The 18,899-nt window shown below is 45.5% G+C and overlaps 1 protein-coding gene across 1 annotated transcript in view; it reads right to left on the bottom strand.

The window, feature by feature from the left end:
- SPMIP4 (sperm microtubule inner protein 4) overlaps positions 1 to 18,899 on the bottom strand; it is a 58,031-nt gene that overhangs the window by 19,807 nt on the left and 19,325 nt on the right. Inside the window, exons 3-4 of the mRNA XM_074986164.1 lie at positions 15,024 to 15,095; positions 2,383 to 2,412 (exon numbers count right to left, since the gene is read on the bottom strand). Coding sequence (XP_074842265.1) covers positions 2,383 to 2,412; positions 15,024 to 15,095 — 102 coding nt within the window. The remainder of the gene's footprint in view (positions 1 to 2,382; positions 2,413 to 15,023; positions 15,096 to 18,899) is intronic.

The raw sequence follows: 18,899 nt of genomic DNA, 5'->3' as shown, positions 1-18,899 counted from the left end.
GCAGTGTGGCCATAAAACCCTGGAAAAGGGTTCAATGTCAGACATCAGCTGACACACTCATTACACCTAATGCATTGCTGCCATGATATCTATCTATGAAGAGTGTCATGTAAGATATAAAATGAATGCTGGTGACACTCTGGTCATTAAAATCATCGTGAAATATGCGTCTTGACCCTATTGCTCCTGTGGGAATTCTGCATCCTGTCTAGGGAGCAGAATTCACCCCACCTGCAGATTTCTTGGCTCCCCTGCAGAAAAACTGGGGTGCAAATAAATTTGAGGGGAGCACACACTCCTTCTGCAGCAGCTCAGGAGCATCTGCTGGGAGTAGCCGGCAGCAGAGAGCAGATCGCGGGGTAGTGGGGGTTGTGGGAGTCGGAGGGAGGCTGGGCATGAGTGCATGTGTTCATGGAGAGACATTAAGAGGGCGTGGCTGGGCACCAGTTTGCATGCAAATAATCTCATAGGGTAGCTGTAGTAGTCTGTAGCTACACAAATAATCCCAAGCAATTCTGTAGCACCTTAAAGATTAACACATTTATTTAAAACAAACATTTATTTATTATCTAAAACCTGAAGAAATGGGCCTTACCCACGAAAGCTCATTACCTAATAAATGTATTTGTTAGCCTTGTGTGATGGGGTTCAGGGGTCCCTCTGCACTGCACCCCGTCCGCTGGCAGGAGTGACTCTCACTCAGCAGGTACAACAAGAGGTTTATTAGGCAACAGCTGCCCAGTTTCTCACAGAAGCGTCAGTACAGCAGTCAGAGACAGTCCTTCCAACCCGTCCTGGGGAGAAGACCCCGAGGGGTGCCCCTCTGGGGTGTAACTTTCCCCCTCCTCAGGCTGGCTGCCTTCCAGCTCTCTCTTCCCCTAGCCTCTAACTGCCGCGCCCCCCCACCCACCGATTCAAACCCAGCTCCGTCTCCTCCCTCCTCTTTGTTCAGGGCAGAGGTGTTACCTGCCAGTTGTAGCCCCAGGGTCATCCTTAGCCACTGGGAGCTGCTCTACTTGCCTCTCACATCCAGCCTGACTTACACATGCACTCCCCCCACTCCATCACACCTTGAGGGTGCTACAGGACTGCATGTTTTTTGTGCATGCAAATGAGTGAGAGAAACTCCTTCTGGCCTTGCTGTAGGTGCCTTCTGGGCTGGGGGGCTTAGGGCTTTGCAAAGCAAGCTCTGTCCCTGGGGTAGAGCAGAAATCTGACAATTAAAAGGGCAGGCTGCTAATGTGTGTTCATTGTTCCCATTCTTAGGCAATTAAGGCTCCTTTACCTTGCCAGAGTGATACAAAGGAACCTTATTGTAAATAACAGTAACAGGATCCTCAGCTAGGAAGGTGTATGTGCTTTCTGGCTATTTCTTCCTGTACCAGAAAGACACAATGCAGTCAGATTACACCCCAGGATCTATTTGATTTATCCGTTTTAAAAATGCAGGACACTCATTAGCAAAACAATATGACTTTCTTGTGTGAAAGTCTGAGGAATTTAAAGTGACATTCTAGTTTTCAGAGCACCGAACACCAAAACAAAAGTAATATAATTGGAATGAAAATCCAGGAATGGAAATGTAATGGAAAGTCTTGGCTACCAAGTATTTGTAACTTAACTTTCACGTGTTTCGGAAATGCTGATCAGCAGTGGTGCCCACAGCCACCATGGCCCCTGGGGCAAGGTGTGTGTGGGACCCAGCTCTGCGCCCAGGAAGCAGTGGGGCTCAGGGCAGAAGGGGCAGAGCTGATAACAGTTAGCCCGTGGCACTGCTTTGACTGTGGCACGCCTCCCCCACCAGCTCTCAGAGCAGCACAAAGCAGCACTCCAGTGGCAATTCAAAGGGGCCTGAGGCCCTAGCTGCTGCCACAGTAGCAGTGGTGGAGGCTGGGAGCTCCAGGTCCCTTTGAATCACCATGCCCCAGAGCAGGCAGGCCCCCAGCCCTGCCTCATGAATGTCTCTCCACGAATGGATGCACTCAGGTCCAGCCACCCTCCCCAGTCAGTGGGCTGCTGTACAGTTATTTTTTTTTCTGTGCAGTAGTTTAAATAAATTATCCTAAGTGAAACTGGACACTGTAATAAACTGTAATAAAAATAACATAAGGTGCTCACTGTACACTTCGCATCTAGCTCTTTGGTATCACTCACTCAGTATCACTCTGACGTGCAGAGAGGGTGGGGTGCTTTGGACAAACATGACTAAATTTAGCATTGTAAGGGTTCGTTCTGTAGTGAGATCTCTTTTTTCCTAATGCTGACTTCGATCTTATCCATTGTGAGAGTATTTCAGCTATTCAGTGTGGACATACAATAGAGCAACTGCCTTTCTTTGATGGCGTAAAGAAAAAACATAAAATGTAAGTGATATAAACTTACTTGAGTGAATGATCTGGCGGTTTAGGAAGCCTGTATTAGAGAAAAGGAAATATTAGGTGAATAATTTGGAGTGATCCATATTCATTGCGGTGCCCTTTCCCCTTTTTTTATCTAAATCAGTGAAATCAGCAAACATTAGTGATATGTAATTAGTGTAATGTAACATTAGTGATATGTAATAAACCTAGATGGATAATGCTCGCATTAATATCAGTCTCTGTCTGTGAAGCTTCTTTACATATATACATGTCAAAGTATGAACACTCCCCCTAAGCTGTGGGTGTATCATTTCAGAAGAATCAAGGAAAAATAATCCACCCTTAACACTTCCTTGTAACACGCTCTGCCTTAGTGAACATCGCTATACAGCAATGTGCCATCCATGGGCAGAATACATTTTGTTATGTGTGCCAAGGCGTGGACAGCTGTGCACCAGCAGTAGAATTGCATGCTGCCAGCTGTTGGTATTGTGTGTGCTCTGGTAATCAGCTGGGGGGCATTTGGCTCTCTCCTGGGTGCCCCCTCCCCACCCCACACACACAAGTGCTCAGCTTACAGGGAACACTGCTATACAGTACTTTTTAAAAAACAGAATCTTTCCTATCAAAAATGCAAAATGGAAATATCAGAAAATGCATCCACCCTATTGATGGTCGTAGTGGAGAAATTAGATATTAGTTTTCAAATGATAAATTAGTTATTCTGCATGGTAGAGGCTTATTTTTTACAGCAGTACAAAGGAGGACAACACTAATGTTGGAAAGCAATCGCTGAGTCTCTTGGTTCCACAGTCAAGCTAGGAGGAGTCCCTGGTTTATTCTGCAAGAATCAGAAAGCTTTCAAAACCTGAGAATGCACTATAACTATTTGACATAATCCAGCTGAGTGGTGATCCTTCTCCTGCCCCTTATGCTGACAAGCCTGGGCCCTGGTCACGCCCTCTTGAACATTCCTCAGTGCCCCCTCTAGGGGAGCAAACCCCACAGTTTGGAGACCTATGGTTTAAGTACATGCCATTTGGATTTCAATGGACAATTTATTAAGTTTTCAGGTCCTTGAAACAGTGTAAGTTGATTGTTCCCTATGTCTCGTAGGGGAGTATTGATCAGAATGAAGGCTGAGGACCAATGGGAGTTTTGTTGCTCACTCTGGGATGCTAATGAGCTACTTCAGTAGATGCTAATGAAGTGCTACCATGAATATTCAGTGTCTTATTAGCATAATGACAGCCACACGCATTTTGAAAGTGCCACTTTTGAAATGCACGCTACTTGTGTAGAGAAGGGCCTTTCGAAAGGACCCCCTGGATTTCAAAAGCCCCTTCTTCCTAAAACCAAATGAGAAGAAGGGGGTTTCGAAGTCCAGGGCTCCTTTAGAAAGGCCCCTGTCTACATGAGCAACGTGCGTTTCAAAAGTGGCACTTTCAAATTGCGTGAGGCTGCCATTATGTTAATGAGGCGTTGCATATTCATGACAGTGCCTCATTAGCATCTGCCAAAGTGGCTCATTAGCATCCCCCTTTCAAAAGGTGGCAGCTAATGTAGCTATGGCCTCTGTGGCCTGATGTTACCCTAGATACCAAGGAGACATTTGTCAGGCTAAACTCTTTTTCCAAACGGCTGTGCACAGCAGCAGCTTATTGTGATCAAAGCAAGTTTCAAAAATTCGTCCGCACTGGTGTGCTGGAACAGTTTGTAGAATGGTATGCTGAGAGCTATTGAACTGATGGAATATTTCTCAAGCTGGACGTGCAGTAGCGTTGTCGGCATGCCGAGTTCCTGCACCTGTGTCCACTTAGGAAGTCTGTCCCTTGGAAAAACGGAGAATGATTAAAGACTAACCAGGCTGGCTTCAGGTTGCAGTTAACTCCGCTGATGCTCATTAAATATGTTTCTTCTTGAGGGCAGGGGACTGGACTCGATGACCTCCCGAGGTCCCTTGCAGTTCTATGAGATGTGTGATGTGTAATATCATAAGAGAGGAAGCTCAGTGAATGCAGTGTGTTTAGGTTTCACATCCCAACTCTTGTACTTCTTCCAAAAGTAAGCAGAATGGATTCTCCCTTTTCTCTTGCTTTTTTTATCTTTTCTTTGTATTTTCTGACCCCTGTGACCTCCATTACTTTCTGACCGTACCATCTCTCCCCTTACATCTCCTTCTCACACTGTTTCTCTTTTGCTTCTCAGACATGATCCAAAGTCCACTGATGTCAAGAGAAAGAGTCCCTAGGGAGACAAGGCCCTGTGCTCCTGTGGTTGCAATGCCACACACAGGAGGAATGTCTTCACTACCCATCAGGGCTGATCTTTCGGGGTTCGATTTCATGTGCCTAGTGGGGACTCATGAAAATTAACTATCGGGGTCAACAGTTGACTCCTGTACTCCTCAGTCTTGCAAGGAGTAACAGAGATTGACGGGAGAGTTTCTCCTGTTGACCTCCCTCTGTGAGGACAGCCAGATAAGTCGATTGTAGATAAGTCAATTCCAGCTACACAAATGCCCTAGCTGGAATTGTGTATATACGATCGACTTTAAGGTCTAGTGCAGACTGGCCTTAGGCTTGGTCTACGCAACAGAGTTAAGTCAACATAAGGCAGCTTTTGTTGACCTGTGTCAATGTCTACACTACAGCCTTGTTCCCATCAGTGTAAGTGTCCTTCTACATTCACATCATAACTCCACCTCCACAGGCATATGTGGGTGTACTTAGGGTGACAAAGTGTGCAGACACTACCCCTTACATTGGCTGTTTGCAATCATTTATGTCAAATTCACAGTGCTGTGAAATCGACAGTGATGCAAGCTCCCAGCTGGGCAGCTGCTGGGTCTCCACTCCAAGTTGGGCTGCTACCCAGGCAGCTGGCTTGGGCTGGCCCCAGGTTTCCCCAATGTCAGCCCTGCTGTGCCCTGGCATCCTGGCTCTCCACTCCCTGCTGGGAGCACGGCAGCTGACTGGACCCCAGGCACAGCTCTCTCCACAAAGGCATCCTTCAGTCTGCATAGGCTATGGATCACACCCTTCATAACGCCATTTAAGATCGTCATTTGCAGTGTTGACTGTGACTGTGGAGGCCCACAAGAGAGTGACAGTCCTTGCTACATCTGCTGCATATGTAGTGGGTATCTGGCAGGTCCTTGCTGTCCTTTCTATGGGCTCGCTTCTCCTCTGCCAGCTGTCTGAAATTCATCTTGCCCTTTTGAAGACCCTTGTGTAGTTCCTGCTTCCAGCTGCTGCGGTTGTCTGCCAGCTCTTCCCAACTATCTGGGTCGAAGTCTACCTCCTTGAGGTCCCTCTTACAGATGTCTTTGTAGCGCAATTGGGGGCATCCAGGAGGTCTTTTGCCAGAGGCTACCTCACCATACAGGATGTCTTTTGGGATCCTTCCATCATTCATCCTGTGGACGTGGCCAAGCCAGCAGAGCCGCCACTGCCTGAGGAGGGTGTGCATGGTTGGAATTCCAGCTTGCTCAAGGACGGTGTTGTTGGGCACGCTGTCCTTCCATGATATCCCAAGAATGCGCCTGAGGCAGCTCAAGTGGAAGACATTCAGCCTCTTTTCCTGGCGGGCGTACAAGGTCCAAGACTCGCTGCCATAGAGGAGGGTGCTGAGGATGCAGGCTCTGGAGACTGGCATTTTGGTGTGAGTGTACAGCTTGTTGTTGTTCCATGCCCTCTTGCTAAGTCTGAACAGAGTTTTGGCTGCTTTTCCAATCCTGTTTAGCTCAGACTCCAGCGACAGGGTGTTGGTGATGGTGGACCTGAGGTAAGTAAACTCGTGGACGACCTCTAGTGTGTAATTGTCAGTGCTGATTGATGGAGGTTCAGCAATGTCCTGACCAAGTACATTTGTCTTCTCTAGGCTGATGGTAAGCCCGAAGTCCTTGCATGCTTTGGAGAACTGACCCAGCAGTTTTTGAAGCTGGCCTTTTGTGTGTGTCACTACAGCAGTGTCGTCTGCGAACAGCATGTCTCTAACGAGCAATTCCCACACCTTAAACTTAGCCTTCAGGCTTGCAAGGTTAAACAGTTTCCCGTCAGATCTTGTGTGCAAAAAGATGCCCTCTGCTGAGGATTAAAGGCACACTTCAGGAGGAGTGCAAAGAAGATCCTGAACAATGTTGGAGCAAGGATGCATCCTTGTTTGATGCCACTCCTGATGCTGAAGGCATCCAGTGATATGCTGTTATATTGGATGGTTCCTCTTGTGTCTTCGTGGAAAGACTGGATCATCTTGAGTAGCCGTGGTGGACAGCCTATCTTGTGGAGCAATTTAAACAGTCCATCCCCACTGACTGAGTTGAAAGCCTTGGTCAAGTTGATGAAGGCGACATAGAGTGGCTTCCTCTGCTCCCTGCATTTCTACCTGCAGCTGCCTCAGGGAGAAGATCATGTCAATGGTAGATTTATCGGCGCGGAATCTGCACTGGGATTCAGGATACACCCTCTCAGTGAGCTTCTGGAGTCTGCCGAGGATGACACGAGCAAACAATTTACCAGTGATACTTAGAAGGGCGATTCCACAGTAATTGTTGCAGTCACTTCTGTCTCTTTTGTTCTTAAACAAGGTTACAATGTTGGTGTCCCGCATATCCTGTGGAACCTCACCCTCTCTCCAGCACAGGCACAGCAGCTCATGTAGGGGTTCCAGGAGTGTGTCCAAGGCACACTTGATTACCTCTGGTGGAATACCATCCTGGCCTGGGGTCTTTCCTACTGCAGTGCTGTCGATAGCTTTCTTCAAATCAAGCACAGTTGGTTCCTGGTCCAGCTCGTCCATGACTGACAGGAGCTTGACAGTGTTGAGGGCTGTATCAACCACAATGTTCTCGCATGAGTACAGTTTGGAGTAGTACTCGACCCATTGCTCCATGTGTTTGGCTTTGTCAGTGATGACTTCACTAGATTTGGGTTTCAGAGGTGCTGTCTTGTTCTGGATGGGTCCCATTGCCTACTTTATGCCCTCGTACATTCCCTTGAGATTACCAGAGTCAGCACAGGTCTGGATACTGCTGCATAGCTTAACCCAGTAGTTGTTGGCACAGCACGTGGCTGTCTGCTGTACTATTTTTCTGGCTACTCTGAGTGCTTGCTGGGTACTCTGAATCGGTGAGCGTTTATACTCCAGAAGTGCTGTGCGCTTCTTTTCGATGACTGAAATCCTCTCATCAGAGTTAGCTTTGAACCAGTCGTTTGTGTTTCCAGCTCTTTTTCCAAACACTGACAAGGCCGTATTGTAGATTGTGTCCCTCAGATGCTGCCATCTGGATGTCGCATGAGTACCCCCAGGACTGCTGCGCAGATTCTCCTCAAGGGTCTCTCTGAACATTTCAGCTTTTTCTGAGTTTGCCGTCTTTCTGGCATCAATGCGGGGCCTTCCAGTTGGTTTAGAATGGTGCAGCCTCTTGAGTCTCAGCTTGAGCTTGGAGCAGACTAGCAAATGATCTGTATCACAGTCGGCACTATGGTAGCTGCGTGTCAGGAGGACATTTTTGATGTCGCATCTGGTGATGACCAGCTGTAGTTGGTGCCAGTGTTTTGAGCGTGGGTGTCTCCATGACACTGTGTGCTGTGACTTGGTTCGGAAAAATGTGTTTGTGATGCACAGATTGTGGTACGTGCAAAGTTCGAGGAGACGCTGTCCATTGTCATTCATTTTTCCCACACCGAAGTGACCTAGGCAAGAGGGCCATGAGTCATGATCGGTTCTAACTCTTGCATTGAAGTCACCCAAAAGGTACAATTGTTCACAAGCAGGTATTTGCACTATGGCAGCACTGATCTCGTCATAGAATTTGTCCTTTGCTTCTGGTGTGGTGTTCAGGGTTGGAGCGTAAGCATTGATCAGGTGGATGGGACTGGTGCAGGTTTGAAGTTTGACCTGAAGGAGTCTTTCTGATCTGCCCATGACTAGCTCCACCATTTGCAGAAGGGTGTTTCTGATGGGAAAGCCGACACCGTGCTTCCTGGGTTCCTCTTGGGCTTTGCCCTGCGAGAAAAAGGTGTAGTCCTTTTCCTTTAGGGATCCAGAAGCTGCGAGTCATGTCTCCTGCAAAGTGGTGATGTCAACTTGGAGCCTCTTCAGTTCCTCGTTGATGACAGCGGTCTTTCGGGTGTCGCTGATGTCCTGAAGATCTTCAGTCAAACTGGTCAACATGGTCCATACATTCCAACAAGCAAGCTTGAAACTTTGACGATTTCCTTTTCTTAATAATTTTCTCGTTGGTTTGTCTGGTGCTCATTTCAGTCACTTGTCAGGTTTGGGAACCTTAAGCCTCATGCACCCAGTGAGGCAAGTGAACTGTGGCGAGACAGTACCCTACTGGCTGGGGGCTACCCAGCTTAGGGCAGGCGGTGACTGTCCAATGAGATGTGATGATCTCTCCCACCATTGGAAGCAACCCCTGGCTCTCGTTCTCTACGCCGGTCGAGTAAGAGCTTCTAACCGGTATCTGTTACCTCCCATGTTGGTTCAACGCTGTTAAGCGATGCTGGAGTACCTCTCCAGGAGCGAGCCTGGGCAATTTGTATGGAGACCGTGGGCTGCCCAGACACCAAGCCCCCTCTCTCGGCTGTACTGATATAGTCCAAAGGAAAGGATAACCTCTACGTTTGGTACCAGCTCAGCTGCAGGAGTTGCTGGGACAGTGCCAGAAGTTGACACAGAACTGCCTTAGAACTCCACTCCAGATTTCCTGTCAGGATTTACTCCCTTAGCCTTGCTCCTTCCCAGGATAACCCACAAGGCAGTGGGGCATCTTCCTCCGCCTTCACAGGAGTTGTTGATTTGCAGCACCACACCTCCTGGTCCGCCGTTGAGACTGTGCATTAGAAGGGAGAAGGAACAAGTCCCTCCATAAGGTCGGTATGTGAGACAGACCAGACCCGCCTCACTGTGTTTCGCCTGAGAGCTGACGCAGTTGCCCGGGGGATGGTGTCGCTGTAATGCACAACAGCTGCTAGGAGCCAACAGTGAGAGTTGAGTGGTGGGTGAGGACCAATGCTTCCGTCCGCCTGAAAAGGTACAGCTGGCGGAGAGTCAAAGTTACTACCTCTACCCCAGACACCCCATATCCACCCAGATCTCCCCACAGGAGTTAGAAATCCCAGGAGGCTTTCCTCTATTCCTTGCTGGGAACAGGGAGGAGAGAAGTCCCAGGGGACAGATGGGTTCCCAGCGGTGAACTGAGCTCTAGCTCTCAGACCCCCACATTGGCCCTCTTCACTCAGTGGGAGTACTTCTGGGGAGGATGCACACCACCAACAGAAGGAAGGTAATGCGAACATCTGCCACCACAGTAATTACCGCGGTGGCTGTTAACTTAAGTGGACTTAAGACAGTAATGTAGACATGCCCTTACATATGCTACTGACACTGGCTCTTGTAATTAGATGGTGTGCCTGCTGTCCCACAGCTATGCCCTTACTTCACACAGTCACTAAGGGGGCACCCAAAGCTGTGTTCTGTTCCTGGCTCTGCCACTGGCTTGTTGGGTAACTTTGGGCAAGTCCCTGCACTTCTCTGTGCCTCAGTTTTCTCATCTGTAAAATGGACATAAGATACTGACTATTGTAGAATGCTGCGAGATATACTATAAAACACCATATGGGGTGCGTCTACATTAGGAACTAACAAGATAGGCACTCGTTTGAAGTAGCCAGCAGAGAGTCTACGCACATTTTTTTTTTCCCTTACTTTGAAGTTAACTTTGAAGTAAGGAGCACAACTTCGAAGTCCTTGCTCCATTCCTGGCAATGGAGTAGTGCCCTGCTTTGAAGTAGGGTGTGTGTAGACACTCAACTTCAATGTTGCTTACTTCGAACGTGTACTTCGAAGTAGGCAACTTTGAAGTTATTTTTATAGTGTAGACACAGCCCATGGAAGATATTATTATGAATTACTGCGTATTTAAATGAAGTACTGCCTGTCAGACAGTATAGGATAATCTAAATTGTACATTTGACTTTTGCATAGGGCTGCTGATCTCTGAAGCAGAAAAGGCTTAGAGAGAACACTGGCATATTATGAACAAAGCCCTGTACTAATGCAAAATTGATAGCCACTTCCACGCCTGCATCTGCAAGAATCAGTTGTGATTATCTATGGATGTGGATTTATGTGGACGGCAACCAGATATATGTGGATTTGCATGGCTCTTCTCATGAATTTCCTTGTGGTGCATGCATATACATGGGCATGTCTACCCAGAGGAGTTTCTGGAGGGATACCTGCTCTCTGGGCAAAAGAATCCCTTTTTTAGGGTTTTCTCCCTGCCCCAGAAACCCTGGGTTTCCATATTTCCCCTTATGAGGTAATCTTGGATTCCTGTTAAACATATGCATTGGAGAAGCATGTACATTTTCTTGTTAGTTCTGTTTCATAACTTCAATGCAAGGTCTGGTTATTATGAATCTGTTTTTAGGCCATTACACTTTTGATCACTGAATGTACAATGAGGGGAGGGGATTCTGTCACATGGTAACACTCAGTATAATCTCAGTGTGATTTGATATATTTCATCCTAAACTCTAACACTTGCCTTCATTAAAATGAACAAATTGCTTTTCTTTTTATATGTGATAGTTACAGATATCATAGGACTTCAACAAATGTCAAATTCTGACAATTATTCGTTTTTTATTTTTATTTACTGTTATTTTTGTTACCCCTTGGATTTTCAATCCTGTTGGTTACAACTCAGAGCCTAACACTGTGTCTGCCTTGAAAATCTAAGCAGCCACAGAAATAACTGTATTTACACAAATACAACTTTAAAATGTTTATTCATCCTATTAATACCTATATTTGGTTGCCTACCTCTTTGGTTAGATAAATTAATTTATTGACCACAGGCAGATAGAGTTGTGTAAACACCAGCACAGGGCTTGATTCTCCTTTCAAGTGCACTTATTTTACATGAGTGTAACTCCATTGGCTTCAAGGGAGCTATTTCTAATTCACACTCAGGTAAGCAAGAGGAGATTCAGTCCCGTATGTGCTATGGGGAGGGAGAATTATTTATTTGTAGAACTTCTATAGCACTCAGCACTGGAACATCTGAACTTTAGGTAGTAAGAAAGTAGCAGTAAACATGCCCTTTTAATACCAGGACATACTTTATAGAAGCTTTCAGGGCCTGTGCAAAAAGCTGCCAAAAAAAAGCCTGAACTCCACATATTCTAAAGCATCCACTAATTTTAAGTGCCTTCAATTTTCCAATTTCAAACTGGGGAGCCAAACACTGAAGACACTCAAAATTAATGGTGATTTTTGAAAGTATGAGCCAATGCCTTTAACTGGGAGGGAAAGGGAAAAATAATTGGGCCGGATTTGACTGTCACAATTCCACCAATATCATTACTGGAGCTGCTTTTGGTTAATGCTCATGTTCACAGGCATTGTAGCAGATTTGCACAGGTGTCACCATGACCAGAATTTGGCTTTATATGTACACGTCACATGTTCTAGTCTTTCTACTTAACCAGCTATATCAGAATATTAAAAGCAACCTGTGAAGAAGTGTATGGAGCGCCTACTTACTCACAACTTATAAGAGGGGAACAATGCATATGGTACAGTCAGTGTTTATGTGTAGTACATTTATGTGTTCATGGTGTTTATAGTCAGCCTAAACTTTCCTCTGGTCTGAAGTTTTGGTTTAATTTATTTCTCCTTTTTAAATTATAAGAGTGCAGAACTGAAGTTTTGTGGTTTCAGATTGCATAGACCATATACGCCACATATTTGTGCCGTCCACTCATCAGTGCATGTTACAATTCCCCTCCCTCTATGCTGTTTCAGCCCCCAAGTCACTGGGCTGGGCTCAAGTTGCAAAAACTGTGCTTGCTTTGTGTTTTTGTTGGTTGGTCATTTTTACAGCTCTAGAGCTCCTCAGTTCAATCCCTGATTTGTCAAACAGAGGCCGTCACACATGCACGGCAGTGAGCACGCAGGATTGCCACATCGATTTGTGTACATCTGGCACAGACTGTGGTTTCTTTTCAGAGGCAGTTAGTCTAGTCAAAGAATTGGCTTTGGATAGTTTTGCAAACCATAGCTCCTTCAGCGCCCTTCACTGTGGGGTGCGGTAGCTTAAAAGCGCAGAGGTACTGCTGGGGGACACAACTCCAAGACAGCTTCCTGGGATGTCTCCCCTCAACCTTCGTATGTATTTTGAGCACTTCTATAGAAACTGGGCTGTCTGGAGGCAATCAGCAGAGGGAGGCAGGAAGGGGTCAGGTTGTGGAGGGGGGAAGATGAACCTGAGGAATGGCGATCAGGAATGGTGCACTCCACCACTCTCGTATGCAAAGTCTATGGGGAGTATCTCAGAGGGGCAGCCCTGTTAGTCTATATCTTCACAAAACAAAAAAAGCAAGCAGACCTGTAGCACCTTAAAGACCAATAAGTAAAAACACCTAATTAATAAATGTGTTAGTCTCTAAGGTGCTACAGGACGGCTTGTTTTTTTGTAAACCTAAATATATTAGAAATGGTATTTACTCATCCTACACATTCAGTGAGCGCTTGCGAAGGATCACAGGTATGGCCTGCCAGTCAACAGTGCCACAACTGCAAGCTTGCGAGGCTGACACTGCAGTGGGGCAGGACCAGACAGGACAGCAGTTGGACATACCTTCATCTGGTGGGCCCTGGATCACTGGCTTGAGGAGAAGGATTTTCTACAAGGCTGACACGTATTATTGTGTTACCCGCCCTTCCACTGCATCCCTGATGGCCTCTTGGACTGGAGGGTGAATGTAGGTCTCTGGTGATATCTCAATGCTCAATTAGAGGTTGATTAGCCCTTCTCTGCACATTTTTTAATTGGGAGGGAAAATACAGGCTAGTGTTCATTCACTTTGAAAGACAGTTCATGTATATGTAAAACCATTCATTGTCATGCAAAACTACATAGGAATTTGTGGTTATGACAAAGTCACAGGAATCCCATTACAGCATACGACATTTAGTTACACAAATACAGTCACTTGGTTTCCATGACAGACTGTAATGATTCAAAAGAGCCAGCACAAGCTACAATGTCACTATGCTGAGTAGCAAGAGCTCCCAGATAGGTCTCCAGAGCAGCACTCAGCCAGTGACTTTCAACACACTTTGTGAGGCTATCACCATCACTTAGTTTGATACTGCAGGGAGTGTACTGAAAGCTACATAAATGTCTTCAGCGTGAATTGCAAGTGACTGTGAATGTAACAAATTTCCTATGCCTTTCTCATTTTAAAAGAGATCTGTTCTTCCCTTACAACATGCAGTGATATCATAACTCCTGCATGTCACTTGGCAGGGAGCTGTCACAACTGTAAGCTGTCTCTGTGTGCTGGCCCATCACCCTGCTGAGATAATAGCACAGGTGTAGTCAATAGGTGGACCACCAGCTAAACCTAGAGCCCCAGCTGCTTTTGAATGGACCTCAAAATCTTTTTTATTTACTTTTTTATTGTTGTTGTTGGACTTACTATTACTTTCTCTGGAGTCTAGACCATGATTAAACCTTGATCATGAAATTTGGACCTTAACAAAAAATAACTGACTCTCCCTGCTGAACCAGCTCCTTTCAGCCTTGGGGATGAGGAAGCAAGACAGACAGGCTCATCCAGCAGGGAAGGGAAGGGAATGGGGTATTGGAGGCAGAGGCTCCTGGAAGGGGACTGTAGTGGGGTTCCATCGACGACTGATGCTCCTGTGAGTAGGTGAGCTCATGAGTGTGGAGGCTGCGGCTCCTATCTAGATAACGGAAGAGGGCTGTGGCCATAGGGGTGGAGTATTAATTAGCTCCTGTTAGCACTAGGACCCTTCTTGTTGTTGCTGGTGGCATGGCCAAGGGCTAGTTTTTCTGAATGTTGGAGATGGCAACTCAGATTTACTGAGGATGAGTTACAGCGTCCAGATGATCAGGGGAAATCAATACAGCTTTAGCTCTCAGGTGCACATAACTGAGCATATAGGATATGCAGCATGGCTAAGTTAGTGTTGCTATAGAAAACTTAACATGTTCATTTCCTGACTTTGGAGTGTTTTAAACTCTCAACTTTAGACTCAACCTAAAGAGCCTGGGGTTTGAGCTGCATGTTTCAGTGTTTTCTTGGTGCCATCAAGTGGCAAAACGGTGTACCACAGGTTTAACCAGCAGCATTCAATCTGAAGCAAGCTTGCTACTTACTCTTTTAGATAGCAGCAGTGAAAAAAGGCAACAATATCTCACTCAAACCTCCTATTAAAATTCACTTAAAGATACCAGAGAAAACTTCATTATGATGCACACATGATATCATGGTTAGCCCAGTGCTATGCTCTAGTCTTTTACACTCTGCCCAGTAGGAGAGCCAATTTCTGAATGTCATGAACTGACACAGATTGACAAATCAATAAAACAAATTTCAATCTCTTTGCTTAAGAGATACTAAACTGAATGGGGCACTGATCTGTCATTCTTAACTTCCTTCCCAATTGTGTGTCTTTTCCATAGTCACTGATCAACCACACTTTATACAAAGCATCAGATTTGTATTTCATCATTAACACTAATCCACAACGTCATTACGGTGGAATGAATATTCAGCTTCTCCTTGCATTCACCACACTAAATAAATTATCCAGGTTTGCTGTAATGATACTCACAGATCATCATTCAAACGGACATCACTTTTTTTCAGCTGGGTTACATCATAATACTGCTCAATGGGAAGACCTCTGGATAAAGAGAGAAGAAACAAACACAAAGCAACATTTTACTCATTGGTTATGAAACTCCAGATAAACGCATTTGCTTTATCTTTTTCTTGTCAAAAATGGATTGTGTCTTTGTCTGTAAACCACAGACTGCTCTTACCACCACATTCAGAGATACTGGAAATTTGGGTAATTACTGTCTGCTTCAGACCTTAACATTTGAAGTACATAGGGCCTGATTTTCAGAAGTGCTGAGCACCTTTGCCCATGTCTTCTACTAGCACAGGATCAAGCCCTTGAGCCTTAGCCTATGAGCAGTTAAGCATTTTCTAGAACATGGTTTCCCAAACTGGAAGGCGTGAAGAAATTCCGGGGGGGGGGACATGAGGTGACCCAGCCCCCCCCATCATTCTCCCCACCCAAAGAAAGAGCTGGCCTTTGCTTCTGGTTCTCAGCCCCTGACATTTTATGTGGACGACCCAGCACAGCCGCTATAAGAACCAGGCAGCCAGCAAAGACCCACATGGAGCTAGCTGCCTACTGCAAAAGTGATTGAATGTGGGTTGGAGTGGGAGGGAGAGGAGGAGGAGGAGGAGCATGGGGTGAGATGGGGGGCTGGGGCTGGGATAAAAGCTGGGGCTAGTGGTGCCTGGCTTTGTGGGAGGGGAGGGGCTTAGGCAGGTGGCTCACAAGGCTTGTGGGGCTCAGGCTGGCAGGTGGGTGGCTGACCCTGACAGTACGGGGTGGCTTGGGCTGGCAGGCAAGCAACTGGCCCCAGCAGTGCGGGGCTTGGGCAACTGGCACATGGCTGGGGTGGGCGGCTGGTGGGCAGGCAGCTAGTCCTGGCAGTGTGGGGCTCGGGCAGGGGGGCAGGCGAGCAAGTGGCTCTGGCAGTGCAGCTCTCAGGGGGGGTGGACACCTGGAGTGGGCAACTCTGGCAGCTGGCATGGGGCTCAGGCACCCGCAAGGGCCCAAGAAAAACTATTTGTGCTTATTTTTAATTTTAAATAATATTTTATATCAAGTTTTTGGGTTTAGTTTAAATTACAAATTGAATTTTTTATTAAAGGGGGGTTGGATGATGGTAAAAAAGAGGTGGGGAGCATGAGGGTTTATCAAAAATCAAAAGGGGGCATGATGCAGAAAAGTTTGAGAACGACTGTTCTTGAAGATGGCGAAAATCCTCTACTGCCATCAACATCAATGGGCCTTTAGAGAGCAGAAGAAAGGACCTTTTGCAGTGATTCTTGTTGCTGCTGAAAAGACCCGCAACCTCTGAGTGAGATGACAACATCTTAGCTGCCTCGGATGGAACACATATTGGTTGGCAGCAGCTAACATGGGATAGTACAGAGAAAGGGAGAGTAAAAGGGGCAGCCCAATGGAAGAACACACAGGTAGAGTAACCAGTTTTAACGGGTAATGTTATCCATGGAATAAGAACAACCCGTGGGCTTCTGACCTGCACCTGCAAAGGCTTAGCTTGCACAGGTGCAGAGGAAACTAGGGCTGGAAGAAGAGACTGGAAGATGCTGGTTCAGAATGGCAGGGCATGTGATATGTTCTGCTTGGTTTAATATAGCATTTGGGATTGCTGGAGAGCTGACAGTCATTTCTCCATGAGTGTTTCTGTCACCATGTTGACTCCAGGGTATTAGAGGGACAAGGTGGGTGAGGTAATATCTTCTATTAGAAGTTGGTCCAGTGAAAGATATTACCTCACTTACCTTGTCTGCCTGGTAATCTGCCCATGACATTCAGAATACTCCTCACTGTTTCTTTCTTCTCCAAAACTAATCTGGATTGGGTTACTGTCTACCTCCATTTCACTTATCAGCCACTGCTGACATATGATGTCCATGTGAGACACCAGGATGCATGTTCCCCTCCAGCAATACCTTCAGTGCCATTGGTGGCATGCCCTCATGGGGAAGTCTTGTGGAGTGGTGATGCTTGCATAAGCTGCCCAACTACCTACAACCTTTCTCTGTTAATTGGCCAATTTGCACTCAGTATCCTGAGATACATTATAACTGGGCGCAGAGCTCAATGGCAACACCACACATAAACTATTTTCATAATGCAAATTCTCTTTTCAGTGTTAAAAATAAAAATGGAATGATGACCTGGAACTTCTCAGTTTTTGTCTAATTTATCCTTCCAAAATATTATGCTTCAAGGATGCATTTTTAGATATATGGACACAGCCACTGGAACTCCTCCAGAGGAGTGGAATAACTGTGTCACTAAATGAGGTATAGAGTTTGGGAATGAATGAACTTTGGTTCAGTGCGTCTGCAAGGAGTCATTAGTTTTGTCTCTCAGTGGGGACATTTGGCTTCTCACACATTTTGAAACAGTTGACAACTGAGCATTTTGCATTGGAAACTGCAAACTCCTTAGCAGTCACAGGATAATTTTAAATAATGCAACGCTTCCGAAAATGGTTTTCCCTGTATTATTAATGCACATTGCCATCTGCTGTTGAAAACTGCACATTACCTCAGGCTTTTTCCACATAAAATTTACTCTGCCAAAATATAATTTCTCAGAAACATAAACTTTCCTTAAGATGACTCCAGTTCATATATCAACTTCATCATGAGGTGTCACCCAGAATAAATTTAAAAGCCAGAAATTTGTTAGACAAGAGTGTGCTGGAAAACACTTTTTCAACCTTTTATCCTTCATAAACTTGATATTGAAAATTTATAAATTGGCCTGGAGAAATGAAGCAATGAAGCACTGGGTTATAACTGTAGATTTTGGAACTCCTGCACTTACACTGTTTATTGTGCTTCCTTATCAGTAGGCCGAACAAATGTACAGGCAATACCAAAGCAGAAGTATACTCACTTAAAAAACAAGTAAACCAACACCTAAATGTGGGATTTAAAAAAACAAAAAAAAATCAAGTGCTTTTGTGGTGGGTCTCATGACCAGACAAAGAGCTCCTCTACTAAAATTAATTATGTCAGATTCTAAATAAGTTTGGTTGGTATTTTAAATACAAAAGGCATATTTTTGTGTGTGTGCATATGTGCAAATAAATTCAGCCTTTTTGTACCTCTAAGAGGCATTCAGCCCATTATGAGCACAATCACAGATTTCTAAAGGACAGCTTTGCAATCCAAACAAAACTGAATTGCAATAATAACAGAGAGTAAGCTGTGCTAGTCTATACACTATCAAAACAAAAAGCAGTCAAGTAGGACTTTAAAGACTAGCAAAATAGTTTATTAGGCGAGCTTTCGTGGGACAGACCCACTTCTTCAGACCATAGCCAGACCAGAACAGACTCAATATTTAAGACACAGAGAACCAAAAACAGTAAGCAAGGAGGACAAATCAGAAAAAGATAATCAAGGTGAGCAAATCAGAGAGTGGAGGGGTGGGGGGGGAAGATCAAGAATTAGATTGAGTTAAGTATGCAGACGAGCCCCTATAGTGACTCAGAAAGTTCACATTCCGATTTAAACCATGTGTTAATGTTCCGAATTTGAATATAAATGTCAATTCGTCCACTTCCCTTTCTACAAAAGAGTGATAATTTCTTTTCAGTAACACACATATCTTGAGGTCATTGACAGAATGGCCCATTCCATTAAAATGTTGACTAACTGGTTTGTGGATCTGGAGTGTTTTAATGTCTGTTTTGTGCCCGTTGACCCTTTGTCTAAGGGAGTTAGAAGTCTGTCCAATATACAAAGCATCTGGGCATTGTTGGCACATGATGGCATATATGATGTTAGTAGAGGAGCATGAGAAAGTGCCCGTGATTCTGTGAGTAACCTGGTTAGGTCCAGTGATGGTATTTCCAGAGAA

Source organism: Carettochelys insculpta, chromosome 2, assembly GCF_033958435.1.
Source record: "Carettochelys insculpta isolate YL-2023 chromosome 2, ASM3395843v1, whole genome shotgun sequence".
Taxonomy (NCBI): Eukaryota; Metazoa; Chordata; order Testudines; family Carettochelyidae; genus Carettochelys; species Carettochelys insculpta.
This window is presented reverse-complemented; position numbering and strand designations above follow the sequence as displayed.